The sequence below is a fragment of the Syzygium oleosum genome, unplaced genomic scaffold (assembly GCF_021117445.2).
Source record: "Syzygium oleosum isolate NSW1041296 unplaced genomic scaffold, Sole_v2.1 Sole_v2.23, whole genome shotgun sequence".
NCBI classification, from domain to species: domain Eukaryota; kingdom Viridiplantae; phylum Streptophyta; class Magnoliopsida; order Myrtales; family Myrtaceae; genus Syzygium; species Syzygium oleosum.
The window spans coordinates 4,549,060-4,572,275 of record NW_026607507.1 but is presented as its reverse complement, the minus strand read 5'-3'; the positions used below and the strand labels follow the sequence as shown (position 1 = coordinate 4,572,275).

General features: G+C 40.9%; 2 protein-coding genes and 1 pseudogene across 5 annotated transcripts; 1 reads left to right on the top strand and 2 right to left on the bottom strand.

Annotated features, from left to right (window-relative positions):
• Window positions 1-3,308: 3,308 nt before the first annotated feature.
• Window positions 3,309-5,427, top strand: LOC115682314 (putative F-box/FBD/LRR-repeat protein At4g03220). 2 transcript variants are annotated; one of them, XM_056302413.1, is made up of 3 exons: window positions 3,309-4,452; window positions 4,671-4,850; window positions 4,982-5,427. In XM_056302413.1, exons 1-3 carry the CDS (start codon window positions 3,325-3,327, stop codon window positions 5,285-5,287), a joined length of 1,614 nt encoding a protein of 537 aa, XP_056158388.1. In that variant the 5' UTR covers window positions 3,309-3,324; the 3' UTR covers window positions 5,288-5,427. The 2 variants fall into 2 exon arrangements, with proteins under 2 accessions (XP_056158388.1, XP_056158387.1); XM_056302412.1 differs by having other exon boundaries at window positions 4,979-5,427.
• A 1,005-nt stretch (window positions 5,428-6,432) lies between these two features.
• LOC115682289 (G-type lectin S-receptor-like serine/threonine-protein kinase At4g03230) lies at window positions 6,433-11,468 on the bottom strand. 3 transcript variants are annotated; one of them, XM_056302473.1, is made up of 8 exons: window positions 10,008-11,468; window positions 9,168-9,677; window positions 8,440-8,574; window positions 8,131-8,342; window positions 7,833-8,043; window positions 7,495-7,732; window positions 7,186-7,336; window positions 6,433-7,094 (listed from the first exon to the last, which is right to left on the bottom strand). In XM_056302473.1, the coding sequence occupies exons 1-8, from the start codon at window positions 11,341-11,343 to the stop codon at window positions 6,792-6,794; spliced, it is 3,096 nt and encodes a 1,031-aa protein (XP_056158448.1). In that variant the 5' UTR covers window positions 11,344-11,468; the 3' UTR covers window positions 6,433-6,791. The 3 variants fall into 3 exon arrangements, with proteins under 3 accessions (XP_056158448.1, XP_056158450.1, XP_056158449.1); XM_056302475.1 differs by having other exon boundaries at window positions 8,449-8,574; XM_056302474.1 differs by having other exon boundaries at window positions 8,440-8,571.
• A 6,136-nt stretch (window positions 11,469-17,604) lies between these two features.
• On the bottom strand, window positions 17,605-22,704 carry LOC115682288 (G-type lectin S-receptor-like serine/threonine-protein kinase At4g03230; annotated as a pseudogene).
• Between the last annotated feature and the right edge of the window lie 512 nt (window positions 22,705-23,216).

The window sequence follows — 23,216 nt, the reverse complement described above, 5'->3', positions numbered from 1 at the left end:
AAATTCACAAGCAATGTTAATCGGGACAAATGTGATTATCATCACATATTTCTGATTAATGGATAAAATTCTAATTTAAAAGTAACAAAAGTTGTTCTAATGGATAGATAAAGAACAGCGCGGGCATGCTTATATGTTAGTATAAGATGTGATGCAACTGAAAAAAGACGAAACATGTATTAAACATATGTATTAATGATAATATTAAGGGTTAATACCACGAAAAATCCCAAACTGATACGCTTATGACAAATTTATCCCAAACTAATTTTTTGACCACCAAAAACTAAAAACTGATACATCTATGATAATTTTACCCTCCATTAGTTTCCGTTAAATCTTACCGTCAAATTTCTGAGTTAGATGACACGTGGCAGTTGACGGATGTACCAGTTTGGGATTTTAACGGAAGCGTACCAGTTTGTGGTTTTTCGTGGTATTAATCTAATTTAGCGGAAGGTAAATTTATCACAAATGTACTAATTTTGGGTTTTTTGTGGTCAAAAAATTAGTTTTGGGTAAATTTGTCATATGTGTACCAGTTTGGGGTTTTTCATGGTTTAACCATAATATTGTATAGTTTTGCAGAAGACTGTATATATATATATATATTTTTTTCCTTATCAATTTTTTTCAATTTTAAGCTCAAATATCCGAATGTGTAGAAAAAAGAAGACAGAAGTTGAACTGAAATTAAAGTTGATGAACTTTGTTCTTATCTATATATTTAAAATATTAAATTAAACGAATTTCTCTTTTCAATGTAACTTCGTTGGGACTGTTATTTAATTATATGAATATAGTGAGTTATGTGTAGAGCATATGTATTCAGTTTGTTCCACTTTTGTATATTTCTCGCTATGCGGCTTTTCCTTATTTTCAATTTAAAGTTGTATTTAATTTATTCCATTCTTTCCTTGGTTAAAGAGATTTTGCTGAATGAAAAGTTTATATCGTTCCATAAGATTGTATACAAGTAAGTCCGCAATATGAAATAATAACAGAAAACAATGTAACAAATTTGCAAATTTCCCATTGAAATAAAGAATTTCTCTGATTCTTTTCCATCAGAGATGAAAAGAAGGGCTTTGATGGTGCAATCTTTGATCGCAGGAACTCTGAATTTTTTTTTTAATGCGATGCGAGAAACTATCTCAAATCAAATCATAATATTTTTTGTTCTTCACGTTAGTACAATTAAAGCGTCCTAGTGACTTGTTATCGAATTTGATTGCATGATCTGTGATTCCTTTTCGTGAACTTGAGGACCTTAAAAGCTTGATCTCAAATTGAAGATGGTCGAGATCTTGATGACCCTATCATTTGGTGAGGTTTTGATGATCAAAATTTTGATTGAGGTCTTGATAGCCCAAATCATTCTACGAAGTCCATTGATTTTCAAGAACGTCCCGACAACAACTCTACAAAATTCAGGGTTTTCGTCTGTCCATCCAAAAATGAATAGAGAAGATGAGAATGGACTTTGATCTTCGCGATTGGTCCGATTTATTAAGTTTAAGATTGTCTATCCACAATTTGAATTTTGACCAACATTTACTTTGATTTAAACACCTATCAAATCTATTTTAAATCCAATATGTATAAATGCTAATTCGATCTACCTAATCCAATCGATCAATATGGCCGTCCAAGTTTTTAAATGCATTCCATTTTCTAACACTTAAATGAAAACTTAGAGATGATATAGTATTGTTGAAAACACTTTCGCTAGTATATTGTGTTTTTTGAGTTCGAACTCAATAAGACATATAATCTTCATATCCTTTCTCTCTATCGATTTCTTAAAACTTAAATCAAATAAGAGATAGAAACTAGCATATGGCAAATCACTAATCCAAAAGTAATTATGCCATGTGTCTTGCCGCATGGCATTTACAGAATGAAAGCGGAGTGTCACGTGAAGAGTACATTAGTGAATATCCCGTCATCTTCGCTTTAACTATGTAAAATAAATGTATCTTACTCCAAAAGTAATTACGTAGATATGACTTTTCAAGGTAAATTGTATCTTCGATCATCTTCTCATTCTTTAAACTCTTTATATAATTTTCTATTTTTATCTTTCACCCCACACGCACGCACTTACTTAGGGTTTGTCTTGGTAATTATGTTGTTGCGAAGGGACGGGAGCACGAACATCCGACAAACTGAAAAAACAAGTAGTCGGCTGTTAATTTATGTGCATATCTTAGGCTTGTCATGTCGAATTTAGGTCTAATTCAAACACGACTTATATTTTTCCAGCTCATTTGCAGTTATTAAAACTGTACTATTGATTTGAAACCCAAACATGCTATATATATGTATATTAAATGATTAACACTATATGACACATTTAATACATTTTAGATTTATACTCCTATATAAATTTTCACAGTCGTATATTAGTGTGTTCAAATGTATATTAATATATTGTGTGTCAACACAAATAATATGTTGACTTACTTAATCAAACGTGTCTATGCATGTCGTTAACGGAATGAAAGAGTCGACTCACAAAAAACAAGTTTATGAATTGTGTAGAGACGGGTAGACTTGTTTGTGACACGAACATATGATTAAATCTAACCTGATCATGCTTAATTCCATGTTATATAGCTAGGTCGTGTCGAAAAGTGCCAGCAAAGCTGATTTTTACCGTAAAAATCCAAGAACAAAGCTCTTATCGCTCTCTCACTCTCTCACTCTCGCATGCCAAACTAGTAAATGCACCTTTTTTTAATTCAAGTACTCCAATGTTAATTGATATGCATATCACGTGGATAATATCTGATTGGCGGGTTATGCCCTAATGCACAATTTATTTTCTTTCCAATAAGAGCTTTTTTGCCGTGTAAAAACATGGTGAGAAATCAATTACACAAGTCAAGTGATGTTTTTTAATTTGTAGGTTTGATTTAATTATCAAGACTCAAAATCTAGAACATCTTTTTTTTTTTTTGGCTCAACCAAAATCTAGAACATCCATAGTCATCAAAAGATTGTCCTCTTTTTACTTCATTCGATTGGCGTACAGAATATATTTCCTGTCCCTACATTTTTCACGTTATCCCTAAGATACGTATACGTTGGTAAACCTTACTATATCAAAGAACTGCACACGGACATGCTTGCGTCCTCTAGCTTCTTTCAGAGTTCGAGACGAACTGAATATATAATCTAGTGGCCGTTGCTAAGAGCATCATCATCGTCATCACTCATTGAAAAGTTCAAACCCTAGCATAACCATCTCGCGACATTATCTCAACACTAGTATAACACAAACACTCCACACAGACACATGCTCCATCACGTTTCACGACCATGGAGACCAGATCGGCCAAGAGAAGAAGGCTCTCGCTTCTTCAAGACGGGACTGGAGATCACGGTGCATCCTCAGGTCTGCTGACTCGTCGTCGTCAGATCAGCGATCTTCCTGACGATGTGCTTTGCCACATCTTATCGTTCTTGCCCATCAAGTCTGTCGCGAGGACAAGCCTTGTGTCAAAACGTTGGGCGGCTCTCTGGCGCTCCTTGCCGGATCTCGACTTCACGACCATTGAATCATCAGACCGAGTCATCTCCGCCATCGAGAAACTGATCATGTCCCATGGCCTGAAGCTCGAGTTCCCTCAAGGGTTCCTGAAGTTCCTCTACATCGTCAACCCAGAGCAGGATTTCATCAGGCAGGTCCTGAAACACCGCAGCCGATCAACACAGCCCGGGGATGGCCTGAGGCTCCTTCGGTTCTGTGCATTCCTGAGCTTCACACGCCTGAACAACCTGATGCGCGATGCCTTCAGGCACAAGGTGAATGCCCTCGACATTGAGGTGGCGACCAAGGACTTCTTCAATCTGCCAAAGCGCGTCGTGACGAGTGAGCACCTGCAGGCCTTCAGGTTTGTGTCACGGTTCCCGGGGTTCCGGTTGCCACCGCTATCGACGATGAAGAATGGTTTCCGGTCCCTGCGGAAGTTGCACCTCTCGGGGGTGATCCTAAATAACCAACCCTTTCTCTTGGATTTGTTCACGGAGTCCTCATTCCCGGCGCTCCAGAAGTTGAGCCTTTCGAAGTGTTTCGGATTAGAGAAGATCAGTATAAAGTGTGGGGCTTTGGAGAGTGTAGTCGTAAAGAATTGTTCCAAGATGAATTTCTTGGAAGTTCGCTGTCCAAAGTTGGAGAGATTAAGAGTGTCGGGCTGTTTTCCCAGAGGAAGGCATAAGAGCGTGTTGAACATCTATGCACCTCGACTAGACGTTCTTGATTGGGAAGGCAGCGATGTTCCTGACCATTGTTGCTTGCATAACTCAAGTCCCACTGTTAGGGTTTCCCTTGGTTTTTTGAACATCAAGGTTGAGGACATTCATGAAAAGCCGGCCAGGAGTTTATTGAGATTCTTATCCGGGATCTCTCATGCTCGGTCCTTGCGAATGGACTCGCTATCCATCAAGGTTGGTCCTCTCTCTGTGCATAGGCATTTCTCGAGTGTGAGGGTCGACTGAGTTAGTGGAAAGAAGTTTATAGGATGAGGAGATGGACAGCGTTGTCTATAATTAGAATCCATTCTTTGTTTCATCAACTACTAATTTGTGATTAGGGTCTAAGTAGTTGCATTATGAGTAGCTTTAATGCACTTTATGGTGTTGCGGCGCACACGCAACTGTTGCAGATTCTAGGAAACATGGACGGCTTGGAAGTTCTGCAACCATTCAAAAACCTTGCACATTTGGAGCTTTCTACCTTTACCGGAAGAGTGTATATCCCACCGCTAGTTTCTCTGTTCATGAATGCTTCATTCGTGGAATGTCTCCATATCAACTTGGTTCCAGACCACAACACGCACAAGAATGTTGGTACCATTTGCTCACACCTGACGATTAATGATTGTTCCTGCAGTGTTGGACTTTGGGCAGAATTTTGTCCTATGATGATTATATTGTTCTTCGACTAAACTCTGTAATTTACCCCTTATTTCAGCAGTTGAATGGAAACTCAGCACACTTGTGGGACGTGTCTGTCTCCGAGGAAGAGAAGCAGTGGGAAATCCGCAGAAAAGCCATAGGATCCTTCCTTGATCACCTGAAGGTTGGGAAGATAACGGGGCTCTTGGACTGCGAGGAGGAAGTGAGCCTCACAAAGTTCCTGCTCAGGCACGGGAAGTCCTTGAACAAGATGATCCTGTGCTTGGAGGCCAGGAAGGTTAAAGATTCTACTCTCAAACAAATCAGATCCCGTATCGTGGAATTCTCCAAGGCAGCTTCTAATGCTAAAATTTCCTTTTGTTAGGTGTCCTTATGGATTATTTCAGGTTCGCTTGGTCCCCTTTGTATAACAGATGACTCATTCAAATTTCACTTTAGAATGCTATTTTTTCGAGTGACGGAAAAGATATGAATCAATGAAGCATATCGATCAAGATAATTGCATTTGAGACTCGCTAAGCACTCTTTTTCGGCAATTAAAACCAGGTGCTATCAGTTCTATAGTCAATTTTGCAAGGGAAAGTCGAGTTAAAGCTTCATAATCTTCTTATGAGAAATCAGCCATTTGGCAAGGATTGTTATGGTGAGGTCCCAATGCAAGTCTTTTGCCCGAATTGAGTCTGATTTGTAGTCTTATCAAGCAGCAACCGGTCGCCTCCGGCTTCATTTAGAACCACCAGCTGCTCTATGTTAATGTATAAAAAGATTAATCTGATCTGGGGAAAGGGAAAACAGATGGTTCACAAGATTTTGCCATTTATGCAGAATTGTCTCCATACTTAGGCCCCTGCTGGCAGTTTTCACCGAGAAGCAGCGGTAGGAGCTATCAATCTACTTCTAATTCCAACTGTCATATGCTCTGCTCCCACGGTAATACGAGCATAGTTGAGGACGAAGTCTAATTAAATGATTATATCAAAATTTCCAATTAATTTGTGTACTAGTATTGTGTATTAAAACAAACAAATCATTGATATTTTTGTTGTTAATATTATTTTCCTATATAAATAGATTATTTTCACGTTGCCTTTTCCTAGTTAGATTGTTATTTGGATGACTCAACTTGTCTGCCATTTAGACATAATGAGGATGATGCTCAGTAGCGAATAAACTGTAATCTGTCCCTAAATAAATCATAGTTTTTATCCAATGATAATTTGAATCTATTCCCGCACTTATATATGAAATAGTTTAAGATATAGGAAACAACATATCCATTACTGAGATATATTTAAACTGAACATATCATTTTAATGTTGCTACTAGTTTTATCTGGTTGTTTTGATTAAACGAGTGCAATGATGACGCAATTCTCTATTGTTTTGTAAAGTAGGATTTCTTTCCCTTGAGGAGAACATTCGCAAAAGTGTGCTATGCAGCGGATTTTCAAGGGAAACTGACATACACTAATATGGAATATACAGATCTTTAACAGCTAACAGTAGCATCTCGGTGATAACTATAGTGGGGTAGATTTTGAGTTTGATGAGATGACATTACCCCAAAAGGAAATTGATTTTACAACTCCATTGCAGACGAAGGAACTTATTCTTAGGAATGAAAAGTACAGCAAATGACAAGAAAAGAATCTGCTACGGTGACCAAGAAGCTGATTCAGGATGTTAGTATTGCAGAGTCTTTAGGCCGAGGAGGAACATCAGCAATCAACATAGGGTGAACCGTATTTTGCCAGAGGAGAAAGGAATAGCACGGGGCAAAAATTTGAGGCATTCCTAGTTAAACAAAGTGCCTGATGCCTAAAGCTCTTGACATCTAAGATGTGGGATAGATTCCAGGAAGATCCAATGTCACCGGCCTTGTTCCAGAGAAGTTGATAATGCGGCAATCGACTCTGGTTTGCTGGAAGAAGAAGCTGTCGTAGAAAAGCCTATCCTAACTGCAAAAGCCGGTTTTTTCGGAACTGGAAGAGTCGCACTTTCACTACCGAGCATGAAAACTGCATCTGACATGGTGGGACGATCACTCGGGTCTTCTTGCACACATAAAAGCGCGACGTTTATGCACTTCAAAACTTGATCTCTTTTGTAAGTTTCGTACAGCACTCGATCCATCAAGTCCAATGCATTATTGTCATTCCATAATTTCCATGCCTGCACAATTGAAGGTTCGGTACGTTTAGAGAAAAGGGCGACAGGAAGTGGATATAATAGAAGAAAGGGACAGCAAATGGACTATACTCACGTGAGAGAGAAGGCTCATTATTCCTCCGGACTGATAAAAGCCTGTGTTACGTTTCCCGCTAATAATCTCCAGTACGACGACACCAAAGCTAAAAACATCGGACTTGAATGAGAAAAAACCGTCCAAAGCATATTCGGGAGACATGTATCCACTGCATTGGAGCATAATAAGTCAATTAAGCCACAGTCGGAATACTAAGTTTCACCGCAGATATTAATAGGTGATAACGCACTGAGTGCCTTGTATAGTGTCCAACGAATTCTTTATTTGGACGGAAATAAATGGTGTGCGCATGCATAAGAAACTTACTATGTTCCAATCACCCTCTGCGTGCTTGCTTCAATTTGTTTTGCCTCAAATATCCGTGCCAGACCAAAGTCGGAAATTTTGGGAGTCATCTCCTCATCGAGCAAAACGTTGCTCGTCTTGAGATCTCTGTGAATGATTCTCAGCCTAGAATCTTGGTGAAGATAGAGCATTCCTCGTGCAATTCCCAACATTATCTCAAAGCGTATCTCCCAAGTTAGCAACCAACACCTTGTTCGATCTGGCAAGGTTCCAATTTTTGTTTGTGACGGCAGCAAATTCTTTAATCTAGCTCTGTGAGACTAACTTACGGAAACAGGGACACGAAATAAGGTGCTTACCGAATATGAATGAATCTAAGCTTTTGTTGGGCATGTATTCATATAGTAATATCTTTTCATCTCCTTTGACGCAATATCCTACTAATCTGACGAGATTTCGATGCTGTAGTTTGGCAATCAAGACAACTTCATTCTTAAATTCCTCCAAGCCCTGTCCTGAGCCACTCGATAGCCTCTTCACTGCAATTTCCTGCCCTCCTGGAAAAGTAGCCTGAAACAAACTTAAGGAACGGATTACTTCATCACCGTGACCTGGTCAAGAGGCCCATATGGTAGAAGAAGAAAACATTTTATTGACCTTGTAAACAGGCCCGAACCCGCCTCTTCCAAGTTTGTTCTCATCCGAGAAATTATTCGTCGCTTGTAGAATAATTTCTAAATCAAAAAATGGCACGTCTATGCCTTTCTTATCATCCTCCTCGAACTGTTGTGAATCCATCCACATTTTGATCCGTTTCTCACTGTCGTATAGTCGAAAATCAGGATTTTCCTGAGTCCTTTCCCTGCTCCCTGAAGTGCCAGCTCTAGTTACTAATTGTTTGCTATCTTTTTATCGTATATCTAATAATGACAGATAAAAAGTAGTAAGTATTTGATTTGTGATTACCTTGAGTACTACCATGCTGCCTTCTCATGTAATATAAGCCACCGAATACGAGGATGAAAATTGCAGCACCGACAGGAGCAACTATATATACTGTTTTCACTTTCTGTCTTTTCTGCGATGATCTGTAATTACCTGCTGCTAGACAAGAAAAGAAAATATAACTCCTATATTTTCGACAGAAGTGAACGAATAATTGTAGACACAGCGACTCGCTAATTTAATAAAAGGACAGATGTGAGGACTTCATGTTGCATGGTCACAATCGCTCTTACAGTCGAGGAAAAAGAGCAAGTTTAGTTGGTGCAAGTCCAGGACTCTGTCATTGCATTGCGTGCGTACACCATGCTTGGGATAGTAACCGTAAAGGCAGATGCTATTGACTCCTTGACAGGGTCAACATCTCGGGAATCTCGGGCAGGAGACCAACTATAGCTGAATCTGTTCTAGTTTGGAGCTCTTCTGGCTCACCTACTATAAATTCCGGATTAACGCTGAAAATATAGAGGTCCACTTTATGGAATTTGTCAGTCTGCTTCCAGGAGGAGCAAATCATCCTAGCAGTACTCTAAATGATAGACCATGGAGATAGAAAGTATTGATTTGGGGGCACGACAGAATCTACTCTTATGGTGACCTTTAAATCGTAATGGCTACATTTCCTTCTAATCTGTTATTCATGAATACAGTAGCTAAAGTTGTGGGTCAATTCGCAAGACCAACATTCTCACCCAGAGAACAATTGACGCTGAAAGAATTCCAACTGAATCCTGAGTCGCAGAGGCACTTTGTTATTCCATCTGATGCATTCCTGCAAGTTGCATGTGGCCAATCGCAGTCTTTGGACGTATTGCAAAGTGGCTCTGTCGGATTGCTCCACTCAATTTTCATTTCGCTCTTTCCGACACTTCCCGAAGAGTCTCCTGTGCTGAATATATTCTGTCCTCCAAAACACTCGCCACTCACATTAAATGGCGAGGACTGGTTAAGCTGCTGATTGATTTCCGTCAGACTGCTACTTTTGCAGTCGAATGCTTCCTCGAATTGGATGGTAAATGTTCTAGTTTCTGGAGTGATGCTAGTGACTCTGTAGCTAACTTTGTCCCGTTCAAAGTAAAGCCGCGCCTGTTCATTGTTGCAGCGAAATCCAGAATATAGCTGGTCGCCACAGCTCTGTCCCATGCTTAGAGGGTAGGGGACTAAGAGAGTGCCACAAGTTCCACAGCTCCTGCTAGTAGATTCTACGAAAGTCAACATTATAAAAACATCAGCATCAATGCATATGCACATTCACCTGCAATTGGACTCTAATCATAAATAATTCTTATATCTGAAATTGGGATAGCATCATTTTTTGCCATTTGCAGGTGGACTGGAACACTTGGTTGGAAGACGCTTGCACTTAAAATAACATGTAGGTGCACAAAATATGATCAACGTTTCTAACTTCATCCAAGAAGGCAAACCACCACCGAAGTTAGTTAAATCGAAGAAGTCACAGCACAAGTCAGAAGGCCACAAACACAAATGATCTTGGAAAGGAAAAAAGGTTAGGCAAAAAGGAAATTAACCTATGTCTGAAAGTGGCACTCGGACATAGAGGTCATGGCCGTCTGTGGCAGACTCCTGAATACTGTTGAGTTCGTCCGACCATATATAGCACGTCGAGGTGCCGTTCTGTGCCCGGCTTTGACCCTCCTTGAATGAGTAAGCCTGGCAACTGGAGGCATTGAGACACTTTTGCCTGCATTGCGTCTCATTGACTGCCGGGACATGCATGTCTGGCCTCCCGGCCTTCATCATCGTCAGATTCAAGAAATGATCGGAGCTGTTGTTGCTGTTCTTCCCACAGCATTTCGACGACTTCCTGTGGCATCCGCTAAAGTAGGACCCCAAGGTTTGATTATCCGATTCTGCCGGCTTGAAACCTGGCAAGCACTTGCACATGGTCTCGCGGACATTCTCAACGTTGCAGCTCCCGAACTTGCCACATGCATTGAACACGCTGCACAAGCCCGTTGGCTCGGACAGGACCGGCATCGTCGAGTTTCCCAGCCTGAAGTACTGTATCTGGCCATTGTGTCTCATGACCAACCGGGTGTTGTTGTAGTCAGGCAGGGTTATGTTTTCGTAGACCGAGCTCGGACTAGTCCCGGCTGGCAGGGAAGCAGCGGTTGTTCTATTGAAGAGCAAAAAATAGATCTCATTGTATCTCTCATCGGCTTGTCCCAACTTGTCATAGCCCACACTTTTCCAGAAAGGAGACCCGTCCCCGATAACTTGGTACTCCCTGGTGCCGCTTTTTTGATCCCTCTGGAACGTGAACCTCCCCGGTTTCGGGTCATCCTTGCTTGCCCAAGAAGTCAACTTGAAGTCATCGGTCATCAGCATCCCCGGCAGGAACGTGTCGGTCGGGTAATTGAAGCTCTGCCATACAATTCTCTCACCTTCGATCAGCACCAGATTCCCTGAATCAAGAAGCTTTGCTAACCGGGTTGAAGAGCTTGAAAGATTAGTTAACCAGATCGCTTGTTTTTCGTTCGACACCTTCAGGTTGCCGTCCACAAGGCTGAATGACGCTGTATGGCGGTCGATCTGGTTGTCCCGGTTCGCGACCCAGACGACGACTTGAGGGTCTGACCTGTAATACCATATTCCGACAAAGCAGTCGAAGTTCCCTTTCGGGGGGAAGAAGCCAAGCTCGAACCGCTCACCGGCAGACACGAGAGTGTCTCCTCTCGAGTACATGATCCCGCCTCCTGTTGTTATGGTATCTCTGCTCGAGCAAAACGGAAGTAACATCACAGACAAGAGCAAGCACGTAAAGTTATTGGAGCGTCGCATGGTAAGAACTCGAGTTCTTGAAATGGCGACGAGGTTAATGTCTCTTTGATTTTTGGTCGCCATTGTTCGACCATTCTCTGCGATAATACCTCATCGTCATCATCATTCGTCGTAAGGTTGTCTGGATTGTTTCTCTCTTTTCTTTCCTTCTCGGGAATATCACGTTTCGTTGTGTTTGATGAATTATTGAAATCATTTTCGTCCTTTTTGCCAATCGAAGAAAAAGGAGTCCCACACAGAACGTTGACCAAGTCAGAAAAGAAATATCCCATAGGCTCGTCTAAAAGAAATGGGAAAATTACACAAACCGCCCCTGAATTTTGCTCAATATGTAACGTGATCCCTGAACTTTCAATTTATTTAATACAGTCCCTAAACTTTAATCGAATATGCAATATGATTCATGAACTTTTAATTTGCTAAATGTCGTCCCTGAATTTTTTATACATGTTCAATTTAGTCTCTAAACTCTATGAAAATGTTCAATGTAGTTCTTTCATTAATTTAAGTTTAAGGACAGCAATAAATATATATAAAAAATCCAGAGACCATAAAGAATCACATTGAATATTAAGATAAAGTTCAAAGATTATTCACTGCAATAATACTTGTCTGGATTGTCTTTCTTTGTTCTTTCTTTTTCAGGAATAACACGTTTTGTTGCATTTGACGAATTGTTGAAATCATTTTCGTCTTTTTTTGCCAATCAGAGGAAAAGAATTTCCACACGCACAAAGTTGACTAAGTCAGAAAAGAAATACCATAGGTTCGTCTAAAAGAAAATGTTTTCGTGAAATTAAGTCCTTATCACACTAGAGAGAGAGATGGCTAATTGAGGTATGATGATCCTTACTCTACTTCTCTCCTTCAGTCGTGCTCCTCTCTTTAAGAGTGATTGGTTCCCAGACCGGTCCAATCCCACTCAAAAACCAGAAACCTGACCAGTAGGACCAATTCCTATTTTCTGGAACCAGTCAGTCTAGTCCGGTTTCGGGTGGTCCAATGTGTGTATGTGTGTATGCTCATTGTGAAATCTCTTGCGAGTGATCGTCTGACGGGGAGGGAAGCTCGTCCTCATCCGACTAGCCATCGTCTTCTTCCGATGATGACGAACATGTGTCATCGTTGTTGTCATTGTCGAAGTTGGCGACAAGAGGTTGCTAAGCCACAAGAGGAGTGTTTTTCAGGAATCTGAGGGCCGATGGCTTGACGACTTGGTGCATTAGGGTGCCGGAGCAAGCGAGCGTCACGAGGAAGATGGCTCTCCATTTGCAGAGTTCAAAGGCTTGCGAAATGAATGCTTCCTGAGACCACGATCGAGATAAAATTTGAGAAAGAAAAGGTGGGTTTTGCAAAAGATTCATCAGCTGAAAATGCGAGGCTTCGAGGAGGAGAAAAAAATGAAGTTTTTTTTTTTGCTGGTTTAAGTTGATAGTGTTGTTCTTTAAGAAATTTAAAAAAAATAAAAAAAAATAATCGGTCCGGTCTTGTCGGTTTGATTCCCATTCCGGAACCGAGAACCGGAGCAGTAATCACCGGTTCCAATTTTATGGAACCGAAAACCGGACCTGCCCCCCCTTGGAATACCCAGAACCAGGCGGTTCGGTCCAGTATGGGCAGTTCCCGATTCGAGCGGTCCTCTACGCTCATCCCTACCTCTCTTGGCGAAATATGGACCTCCTCAAAGTCATAGATAATGATATTTATGCCGTGGCCGGAAAACATTTTTCAGAAATGTAACATTTTTCGTAAAATAAACTGTGCTTTAAAGTCAACAAATCAATAATGGACATACTCAATTTAAAATAGGCAAATAATATGATAGGTCTCGACCTACCTAATTTTACATTGGTGCTACGATAAAAAATTGTCACATAATAAATCTTGTTGAAATTTTTCCAAATTAAAAAATTACACTCATCCTTTCATCAACTCCTGATCCACGCTCTACATCTCAATATTTTGCCAACGTAGGAGCAATCACGCATCGCCACCATTGCCAAACCAATCGACATTACCATGTCACCGTGCAGCCGCTGTCCACCTTCCCCCACCTTTGGCTCTACCTCTCTTGCGGTTGGCCAAGGGGCGACTCTCTCTTCCTCCACACAAACGCGTGCACGGTGGCAACTAAACCTTTTTGGATAAGCGTCTACATGGACAAGATTAGCCGTTTTCTATTGGACGCTTGGGGAAAATGATTTCCTCTCTCGAGAAAAGAGAAATCGTTTTTGTCAATATTGAGTGTGAGTTTTCATATATCTTAAACAATTTTTCATTGATTCATCCGTTTTCAATAACCAAACACACGCAAAAGAAGGAATATAAATCTTAATAAATCATTTTCAGCTACACAAACACACCCTAGTATTTATCTCTTAAGGTAAACAGAGAGTACACTCTCATCTTTGAGCATGTCCGTTGAAATAGGAGGGAGTTAAGACGACTATCAACCCCATATAATTAGCTGTAAAGCAGACACTAATCACCGGATTTAGTAGAGACTTTAGATTAGAGGCCTGAAAGTCCTTTCAATCTTCGTTTGCTTCACGGAAAGGGGGGGTGCAGTGAGAAATTGGAAACTCACAACGACTAAATCTATGGTTGTGGCTATTAATCAGTTGTCTTTTCTTTCCTCCTCGTCAACCCTTTCGTTCTTTCTTTCTTTTCTTACCACCAATAACAAAGTATCCTTGATTTGTATCTCGTTCTATTACAGGGAAGAGCACTATTATCTTCATTTCTCCCTCTACCCCTCTCTCTCTCTCTCTCCAAAGATATCTACAAAGTATGTATAAGCGAACGTAGTTTCGTCTGTACGATGTTATGGTGCGGGCTTGGCTGCTTTTCTCTGTCTAACGAAGGTCGTCTGGGGTCCTTGTCATACACAGGCCTTTGCAAAAGACTTGTCGGGTACGAGCCCAATGACCTAGTAACGTCGTCAACACGTCCGCATCCACGTGGTGTTGACCTTAGAGCTAGAAATGTTTAGCTGAAAATAAATAAGAGCTAGTTGTCTGATTCACAACCGAAGTTCTTAATTGCAGTGATAAGGACGGATCGGGTCGGAGCTCGAAAATAGTTCCATCCAAATTGATATATTTAATTCGACTAAAAAAAATTGACATATTTAATCCGTTTTGATTCAAACTTAAATGCAATACAAATCTAATGACTCATACCCAATTTATACCCAACCCAATTCATATTACTAATACACTTTCATATTTAACTCAATCTAAAAAAAATTATCCCTAGACTAAGGTGAGAGATCGAGTAAGGACAGGAGAAAGAGAGTCATAGAGATGAGTTAAGTTTAAGAAAATTGTGAACCCATTTAGTATCATTATAAACTCATTTATGACTCATTTACTGAATATAACTAATCCACATAACAACTCATCCTATTAAATATAGGTTAAAAATGGATCTTTGTTCCAATTTGATAGGTATAGTCACAAGAAAAGATCTTTAGACGTGTTCCATTAAACTCAGTTAACCATAATCCATGTGATCAAATGGACCTTCATTTTTAATTTGACCAAAGGAAAAGGCTATCGCGTAGCTTGTTCCTCCTATCTCTCTAGCCGTATAATGAGACTACTTCATAGAGTGTCCATTAACCGAACAGGTTCCCGCACAAATCTTCAAAATCTAAGTATAAAGTAAAATGTTTTGTATTATATGTCACCAACATCACCTTTAGCAATTGCGATGCCCGCATTATAATTCAAAATCCACCCGACTAATAACGCGGAATACTTTCTTCATAGGCATGTTGGTGAAGGTGAAGTCCTCCGATGGCCGGTGGAAGAATACTAAAAGAAAAAAGCTTGAATTATTTGTCAAGTGTCATTGTAATTAACTAAGTTCATTGAGCAGGTTAAAGTCCAGAGCCTCTTGATTTAGCGATAGGAAAAACTATCTTAGTATATCCATTTCGGATCAGCATATAATGATAGGTTTAATTAAGCTTGTGAGATGAGTTAAATAATTGTGATGGGAAAAGAAAAGAAAAGATAATTAGTTGAGAGGATGACAATTTTTTGTCCAATTTACCAGGAAATTATTGCATTTGAACCACACTTTTTTTTTTTTTGTAACCGAGGTGTCCGGCCAGCTTGCGCGCACCTCGACTATTTCTCGGGGGAGACTAGCACAGCAACCCACTGCCATGACCCCCCACTTAAATCACAAGTGCTCAGCTGGGGAATCGAACCTGAGACCAGTGCGCCTAATTACATAATCCCAAGTACGCCTTAATCAACTGAGCTACCCATGGGTGGGTATAAAAGTTATGCTTTCTAAAATAAAAGAAAGGACTGATATTGCTGTTCAAAGGTGTACGCATGGCTTCCGAAACATCAGACCTTTCATCATTGCATACGCTAGTACGGGGGGGTCATCGGTCGTCGTCGGCCCAGTTTGTCTCTCTCATTAAAGCAACTGGCCGGTGACCCGTCAAAACTTAAAGAAATAGAAAAACTGTTTGTATTGAGTTGCTTAAAAAGTCTTTTGGGCAGAAGTTTTGAGTTAAGAAATTAAGTAAAAATAGATAATTGAGTCAACAGAGCACGCGCGCTCTGTTGATACTTCGTACTATACAAACAGAGCGATATCACCTCTTATATTTCCGGTGGAAGTTGAACATACACACAACACTTAGACCGCATTAAAAATTGAGGAAAAAATCTCTAAATGTTCAGCTCGTGGATGCTTTGCTTGATATGTTCTATTCATGCTGATTTGTAAAAGATACTACACAATAATTTGTGCTGGTTTTTTTGCTATTTGGTATGATACTTCAATAATGCCTTTCCAACCGGTCAATGGAGACGAGGACTATTTGGAGTCGATGGTTTTGTGAAAATATCTGCAATTTGTAAGGAAGATGAGACATGACGAGTCACAATAGAACCGAGAGCAACATGTCCCAAGCATGAAATCCTTTTGTGGCTAGAAATAGGCGTTGTCATTTGCCTTATTCCCATGTCCGTTCCGTTCAATTGTCCTCTTCTGTTTTGCCAGCATAACATGGACCTACCTAAGCATTGTTTGGAGAGACTGGACAGAGATGTACTAGACTTCTCAATGTGCAGCAGAAATTGAAGACCTCACAATCTTACCTTCTGCTGGTGATTTGATTAGAGCCCACTAGTGATATCGATATGATTCGTGTCGAAGCCTCGTGTTAAGCATGTGATTGGTAATGGTGACGAAACTTTCTCGTGGTGGAATCGCTGGCATGGAGAATTTCCCAACAAGGGCGATCTATATGATTCCTCTCTTGCTCCTAAGGCTGAAGTTGCTAAGGTTATAAGGTATTGCTGAGACCCCAATGCGGTACGAGAAAAAACGAGATTTTTGGCTTCTTGTTCTTGTCTATGTTCTGCAGCATGTTTTGAAGTGAGAAGAGGCCAACTTTCCTAGGTCGATATCAGAACCCAACCCCGACGAAAAAGGATCAACGCGTAGGATGGCCAGTTGGGTGCAACTTTTGCTTGTTCATCTCGTCCACCACAGTCATCTTGGAGTGGGCGTGGTCTCCCCCCCACTTTTGACTTTGTTCTGATTTTTTGAGGAATTAAGGTTAGATTACTTAGCGAAAACACAAAAATATGGAAAACTTATTATAAAAAAAAACACGTGGCAGATGGAGGGATGCGGACCCATAGATCCAACCAGCAAATCGCTTGTATGTACTCCTGCAATGACACCTGTGTTGGTATTTCCACTAGCACCGCTCGCCGATCAATAGTTCATTCGCCTTGTTCCGATGTTGATTTCATTCCATTAATCCCTTCTATTTTGCTAGCATAACATGGACCGCAAGAATGTTTGGAGAGTCTAGACACGGAAATATATTTTACTTTTCAATGTACTAGACGAATTTAAGACCTCACTTTTTTACCTTTTGCTGGCAATTTGATGATATTTGTTTTTTGGAAAAAGTGTATGATAAGTCCTAAAATTTATTACGAAAGTATAATCTAGTCCTGAAACTTTTAAAAAGTGCAATCAAGTCTTAAAACTTGTTATGAAAGTGCAATCAAGTCTTAAAACTTTTAATAATTGCAATCAACGAAACGATTTAATTTGACCAATTTCGCCGGCCCCATAGTGCCACGTGGATCCACATGAAACTTCATGAGTGGTCGGGGACCATGCCGACGTGGAGCGCCGGGACCACCTAATATTTTCTCCTAACCTGTGCTATGCAGCGGATACTTAGGGCACCTGACCATGCATCACTATGTAATAAACCCATCTTTTAACAAATAACAGTAACATCTCAGTGATAACTAAGAGGAATATTTCAGTCAATTGAAAAAGTGAGATTTCTGTGGAGTATGCTATAGTGGGGTAGATTGCGAGTTTGATCAGATGACAATAACCCAAAATGAAATTGATTTTACAACTCAATTACAGCAGAAGAACCTTAATTTTAGGAATGAAAAGTACAACAAATGACAAGAAAAGAATATGCTCCTGGGATCAAGAAGACGATTTAAGATGTTAGTATCGTAGAGTCTTTAGGCCAAGGAGGAGCATCAGCAATCAACATAGAGTGAACTGTATTTTGTGGGCGGAGAAAGGAATATCATGGGGCAAAAGTTGAGGCATTCCTAGTTAAACATATGCTTGGTTGCTAAAGCTTTTGACTGTTAAGAAGTGGAATAAATTCCAGGAAGATCCAATGTTACTGTCCTTGTTCCAGAGTAGTGGATAATGCAATGCTCGACTCTGGTTTGCTGGAAGAAGAAGCTTTGTTAGAGACGCCTATCCTAACTGCAAAAGCAGGTTTTTTTGGAGCTGGAAGAGTCGCAATTTCGCTACCGAGCATGAGAACTGCATTTGACATCGTGGGACAATCACTCGGGTCATCTTGCACACATAAAAGCGCGACATTTACGCACTTCAAAACTTGTTCTCTATTGTAAGTTTCGTGCAGCTCTTGATCCGTCAAGTCCAATGCTTTGTTGTCATTCCATAAGTTTCTGCACAATTGAAGTTTCGGTACGTTCAGAGGAAAGGGGGACAAGAAGTGGATAAAATAAAATAAAGGGGCAGCGAATGGACTGTATTCACATATGTTAGAAGGCTCAGTGTTCCTTCGGACTGATAAAAGCCTGTGTTGCGTCTCCCGCTAACAATCTCCAACACGACAACGCCAAAGCTAAAAACATCGGACTTGAATGAGAAAAATCCTTCTAAGGCATACTCCGGAGACATGTATCCACTGCATTAGAGCATTATAAGTCAATCAAGCCAAAATCAGAAAACTGAAGTTTCACTGCAGATATTAAAAGGTGATAATGTGGCGACTGCCTTGTGTAGTGTCCAACAAATTCTTTTACCAGACGAAAATAAATGGTGTGCGCGTCTACAAAAGCTTACTATGTTCCAATCACCCTTTGCGTGCTTGCTTCAGTTTGTTTTGCCTCAAATATCCGTGCCAAACCGAAGTCAGAAATTTTGGGAATCATCTCCTCATCGAGCAACACGTTGCTCGTCTTGAGATCTCTGTGAATGATTCTCAGCCTAGAATCTTGGTGAAGATAGAGCATTCCTCGTGCAATTCCCAAAATAATCTCAAAGCGTATCTCCCAGGTCAACAACGAACACCTTGTTCGATCTAGCAAGGTTTTTACTTTAATTTGTCAGGATGGCAGTCTTTTAATCCAACTCTGGGGGACTAACTAAAGATCTTTAAAGAGAAATAGATTGTTGAGTGCTACTCACTATTACAGCTATGCGCTGAAGCATATAAGGGAATAGGGACATGAAATAAGGTGCTTACCAAATAAGAATGAATCTAAGCTTTTGTTGGGCATGTATTCATATAGTAGCATCTTTTCATCACCTTTGACACAATATCCAACTAATCTGACAAGATTTCGATGCTGAAGTTTGGCAATCAACACAACTTCATTCTTAAATTCCTCCAAGCCTTGTCCTGAGCCACTCAATAGCCTCTTCACTGCAATTTCTTGTCCTCCTGGAAAAGTAGCCTGAAACAAATTTAAGAAACGGGTACTTCATCACCATGACTGGGTCAAGGGCCCTAGATGGTAGAAGAAGAAACCATTTTATGTACCTTGTAAACAGGCCCAAACCCGCCTCTTCCAAGTTTGTTCTCATAAGAGAAGTTGTCCGTCGCTTGTAGAATAATTTCTAGATCAAAGAATGGCACATCTATGCCTTTCTTATCATCCTCCTCGAACTGGCTTGACTCCATCCACATTTTAATCCGTTTCTCGCTATCATATAGACGAAAGTCAGGATTTTCCTGAGTGCTTTCCCTACTCCCTGAAGTGCCAGCTCTAATTACTATTTGTTTTCTATCTTATTGTCGTATTTCTAATAATGATGGATAAAATTTGTATCTGATTAGTGGTTACCTTGCATACTACCATGCTGCCTTCTCATGTAAAATAAGCCACCCAAAACAAGGATCGAAATTGCGGCACCGGCAGGGGCAACTATATATACAGGTTTCACTTTCTGTCTTTTCTGTGATGATCCTGATCCTCCAACGCTATCACCTCCAACTGCTAGACAAGAGAAAAAAAAATTTAACTACTCTATTTTGACAAAAACGGAAAGGAATAATTGTAGAAACAGGGACTTGCTAATATGATAGAAGGACAGATGTGAGGACTTCATATTGCATGGTCGCAATCACTCATATAGTTTAAAAAGAGCAAGCTTAGTTGGTGCATGTCCTGGACTCTGTCACTACATTGCATGCATACACCTTACATGGGAAGGTAACTGTAAAGGCAGATGCTATTGACACTTTGACGGGGTGAACATATCTCTGGAATCTCGGGCAGGAGACAAACTATAGCTATATTTGTTCTGGTTTTGAGCTCTTCTGGCTGACCTATTATAAATTCCAAACGAACGCTCAAATATAGATGCTGACTATATGGAATTTGACAGTTTGCTTCCAGGAGGAGCAAATCATCCTGGCACTACTCTAAATGATAGATTATGGAGATGGAAAACAATTATTTGGGGGCACGAGAAAATCTACTACTATATTGACCTGTAAAACTTCATGACTACTTTTCCTTCTAATTTGTTGTTCATGAATACAGTATCTAAAGCTGCGGGTCAATTCGCAAGATCAACATTCTCACCTGGAGAACAATTGACGCCAAAAGAATTCCAACTGAATCCTGAGTTGCAGAGGCACCTTGTTATACCATCTGATGCTTTCTTGCAAGTTGCATGTGGCCAATCGCAGTCATTGGACGAATTGCAGATTGGCTCCTTTGGATCGCTCCACACAATTTTTATTTCATTCAACCAGACACTTCCCAAAGAGTCTCCTGTGCTGAAGTCATTCTGTCCTCCACTACACCCGCTACTCACATGAAATGGTGAGGACTGGTTAAGCTGCAGATTGATTTCCATTTGACCACTGCTTGTGCAGTCGGATCCATTCTCGACTTGGATAGTAAATGTTCGAGCTTCTGGATTGACACTAGTGACATTATAGCCACCTTGGGGCCGTTCAAAGTAAAGCTGTGCAGTTTTATTGTCACAGCTAAATGCAAAGTATAGTGGATCGCCACAGCTCCATCCCGTGCTTAAAGGGTAGGGGACTAAATTAGTGCCGCAAGTTTTACAGCTCCTCCTAGTAGATTCTATGAAAGTCAACATTGTACATATATCAGCATCGATGCATATGCACTTTTACCTGCAATTGAACTCTAATCATACATTATATTAATAGCTGAAATTGGGATAGCATCATTTGTTTGCCATATGCAGGTGTACTAGAACGCTTGGTTGGTAGGCGCTTGCAGTCAAGATACATGTAAGTGCACAAAGTATGAGCAAATTTGATGACTTCATCATAGAAGGAAAATCAGAAGCCACCAAAGATAATAAAAAAGTGGCAGCACAAGTCAAAAAGACAAGACATAAATGATCTTGGAAAGGAAAGAATGTCAGGCCAAAAGGAAATTAACCTATGTCTGAAAGCGGAACTTGGACATAGAGGTCGCGACCTTCTTGGGCAAACTCCTGAATATTGTCAATATCGTCCGACCAAATGTAGCACGTCGGGGAGCTGCTCCCTTCCCTTTGGTGCAGATCCTCCTCGAACAAGTAAGCCTGGCAACTGCAGACATCTAGGCACTGTTGCCTGCATTGCTCCTCGTTGTCTGCCAAAATCTGCACGTCCGACCTCCCGGCCCTCATCATCTTCAAACTCAAGAAATCATGAGCACTGTTGTCGCTGTTCTTTGCGCATATTGGCGACTTCCTGAGGCACCCCTCGGAGAAGTCGCCCGAGTTCCAATTATCTGGCTGCGCCGGCTCAAACCCCGGCAAGCACCTGCACATGGTCTCATTGCCATTTTTATCATTGCAGCTCCCGAACTTGCCGCACGCACTGAACACACTGCATCGGCCCGCCGGCTCGAACCAGACTGGCTTTGACCAGTTTCCCTGTCTGAAGTACTGAATCCGGCCGTCGTAGTTCATAACCAATCGGGTGTTGCTGGAGTTGTAGTCCGAAGGCAGGGTTATGTTTTTGTAAGCAGAGGTTGGACTAGTCCTGGCTGGCGGCAAAGTAGCAGTGGCACCGGAGGTAAAATTGGAGAGCAAGAAAGAGATGACGTCGAACATCTGATCGCCTTGTATGAACTTGTCGTAGACCCCACTTTTCCAATAAGGAGACAGTTCTTAGATCACTTCGTAGTTGCTAATGCCGCCTTCTTGATCCATTTGGAACGTGAAGTTCCCCTGTTTCGGGTCATCCTGGCTTGCCCAAGAAGTCAACTTGAAGTTTTCGATCATTAGCATCCCTGGAAGGAATGTGTGGGTCGGGTGATCGAAGCTCTGCCAGAGAATTCTCTCCCTCCCGTCGTCTTCAATCAGCACCAGATTTCCTGAATCAAGAAGTTTCACTAACCGGATCGAAGAGCTTGAACCCCCGACATTGGTCAACGGGATCGCTCGTCCTTCATTCCACAACTTTAGGTTGCCGTCCACGAGCCCAAAGGACGCAGTGGGGCCAATGAGCGAGTCGTCCTGGTTGGCGACCCAGACAACAATTGGACGGTCCAACCTGTAATACCATATTCCGATGTACCTCCTGGAGTCGGCGCTCCCATTTGGAGAGAAGAAGCCGAGCTCGAACCGCTTGCCCGCAGACACGAGAGTGGTTCCTCCTGGGTACGTGATTGTGCCTATTGTTATGGTGTCTCTGCTCGAGCAAAGCGGAAGGAACATCACAGACAAGAGTAAGCACATGAAGTTATTGGAGCGTCGCATGGTAGTCATTGGAGTTGTTGAAATGGCGACAAGGTTGATGTCTCTTTGATTATCGGTAGCCATTGTCAGACCATTCATTCCGATAATACCCTCATCATCATACATCGTAAGATTGACTGGATTGTCCTTTCTTTTTTCTTTCGTTTACCTGAATACCACTTTTTGTTGTGTTTGACGAATTATTAAAATCATTTTCGTCTGTTTAGCCAATCGCAGAATAAGAATTCCCACACAGAACATTGACAAAGTCAGAAAAGAAATACCATAGGCGCGTCTACAAGAAAATAGTTTCGTGAAATTAAGTCATTATCACTATAACTGTTAAAATATGTCTCGAGTTTGAGTTCGTAAACGAAATCCGATCTGAGATAAATTATTATTTATTTAGAAATTTGAAATATTGAGCAAAGAAAGGTGAACAGATAATTTTTTTTACTGGAATCGGCCAACGTATAAAATAAAGATGCACTTTCTTGATTCAGTTGAAGACACTGTGACGAAGAGGAAAGTCCAAGATGGACTTTGTCAACCAATCCCACGAAAGGCAGAAATGGAAAGCCAATGGTGGACTCTTGACCGTGACTTTTATGGCCAACGCGTCAGAGAAATAAAAAGAAAAAGTAAAGCACAGTTGGACTTATTTC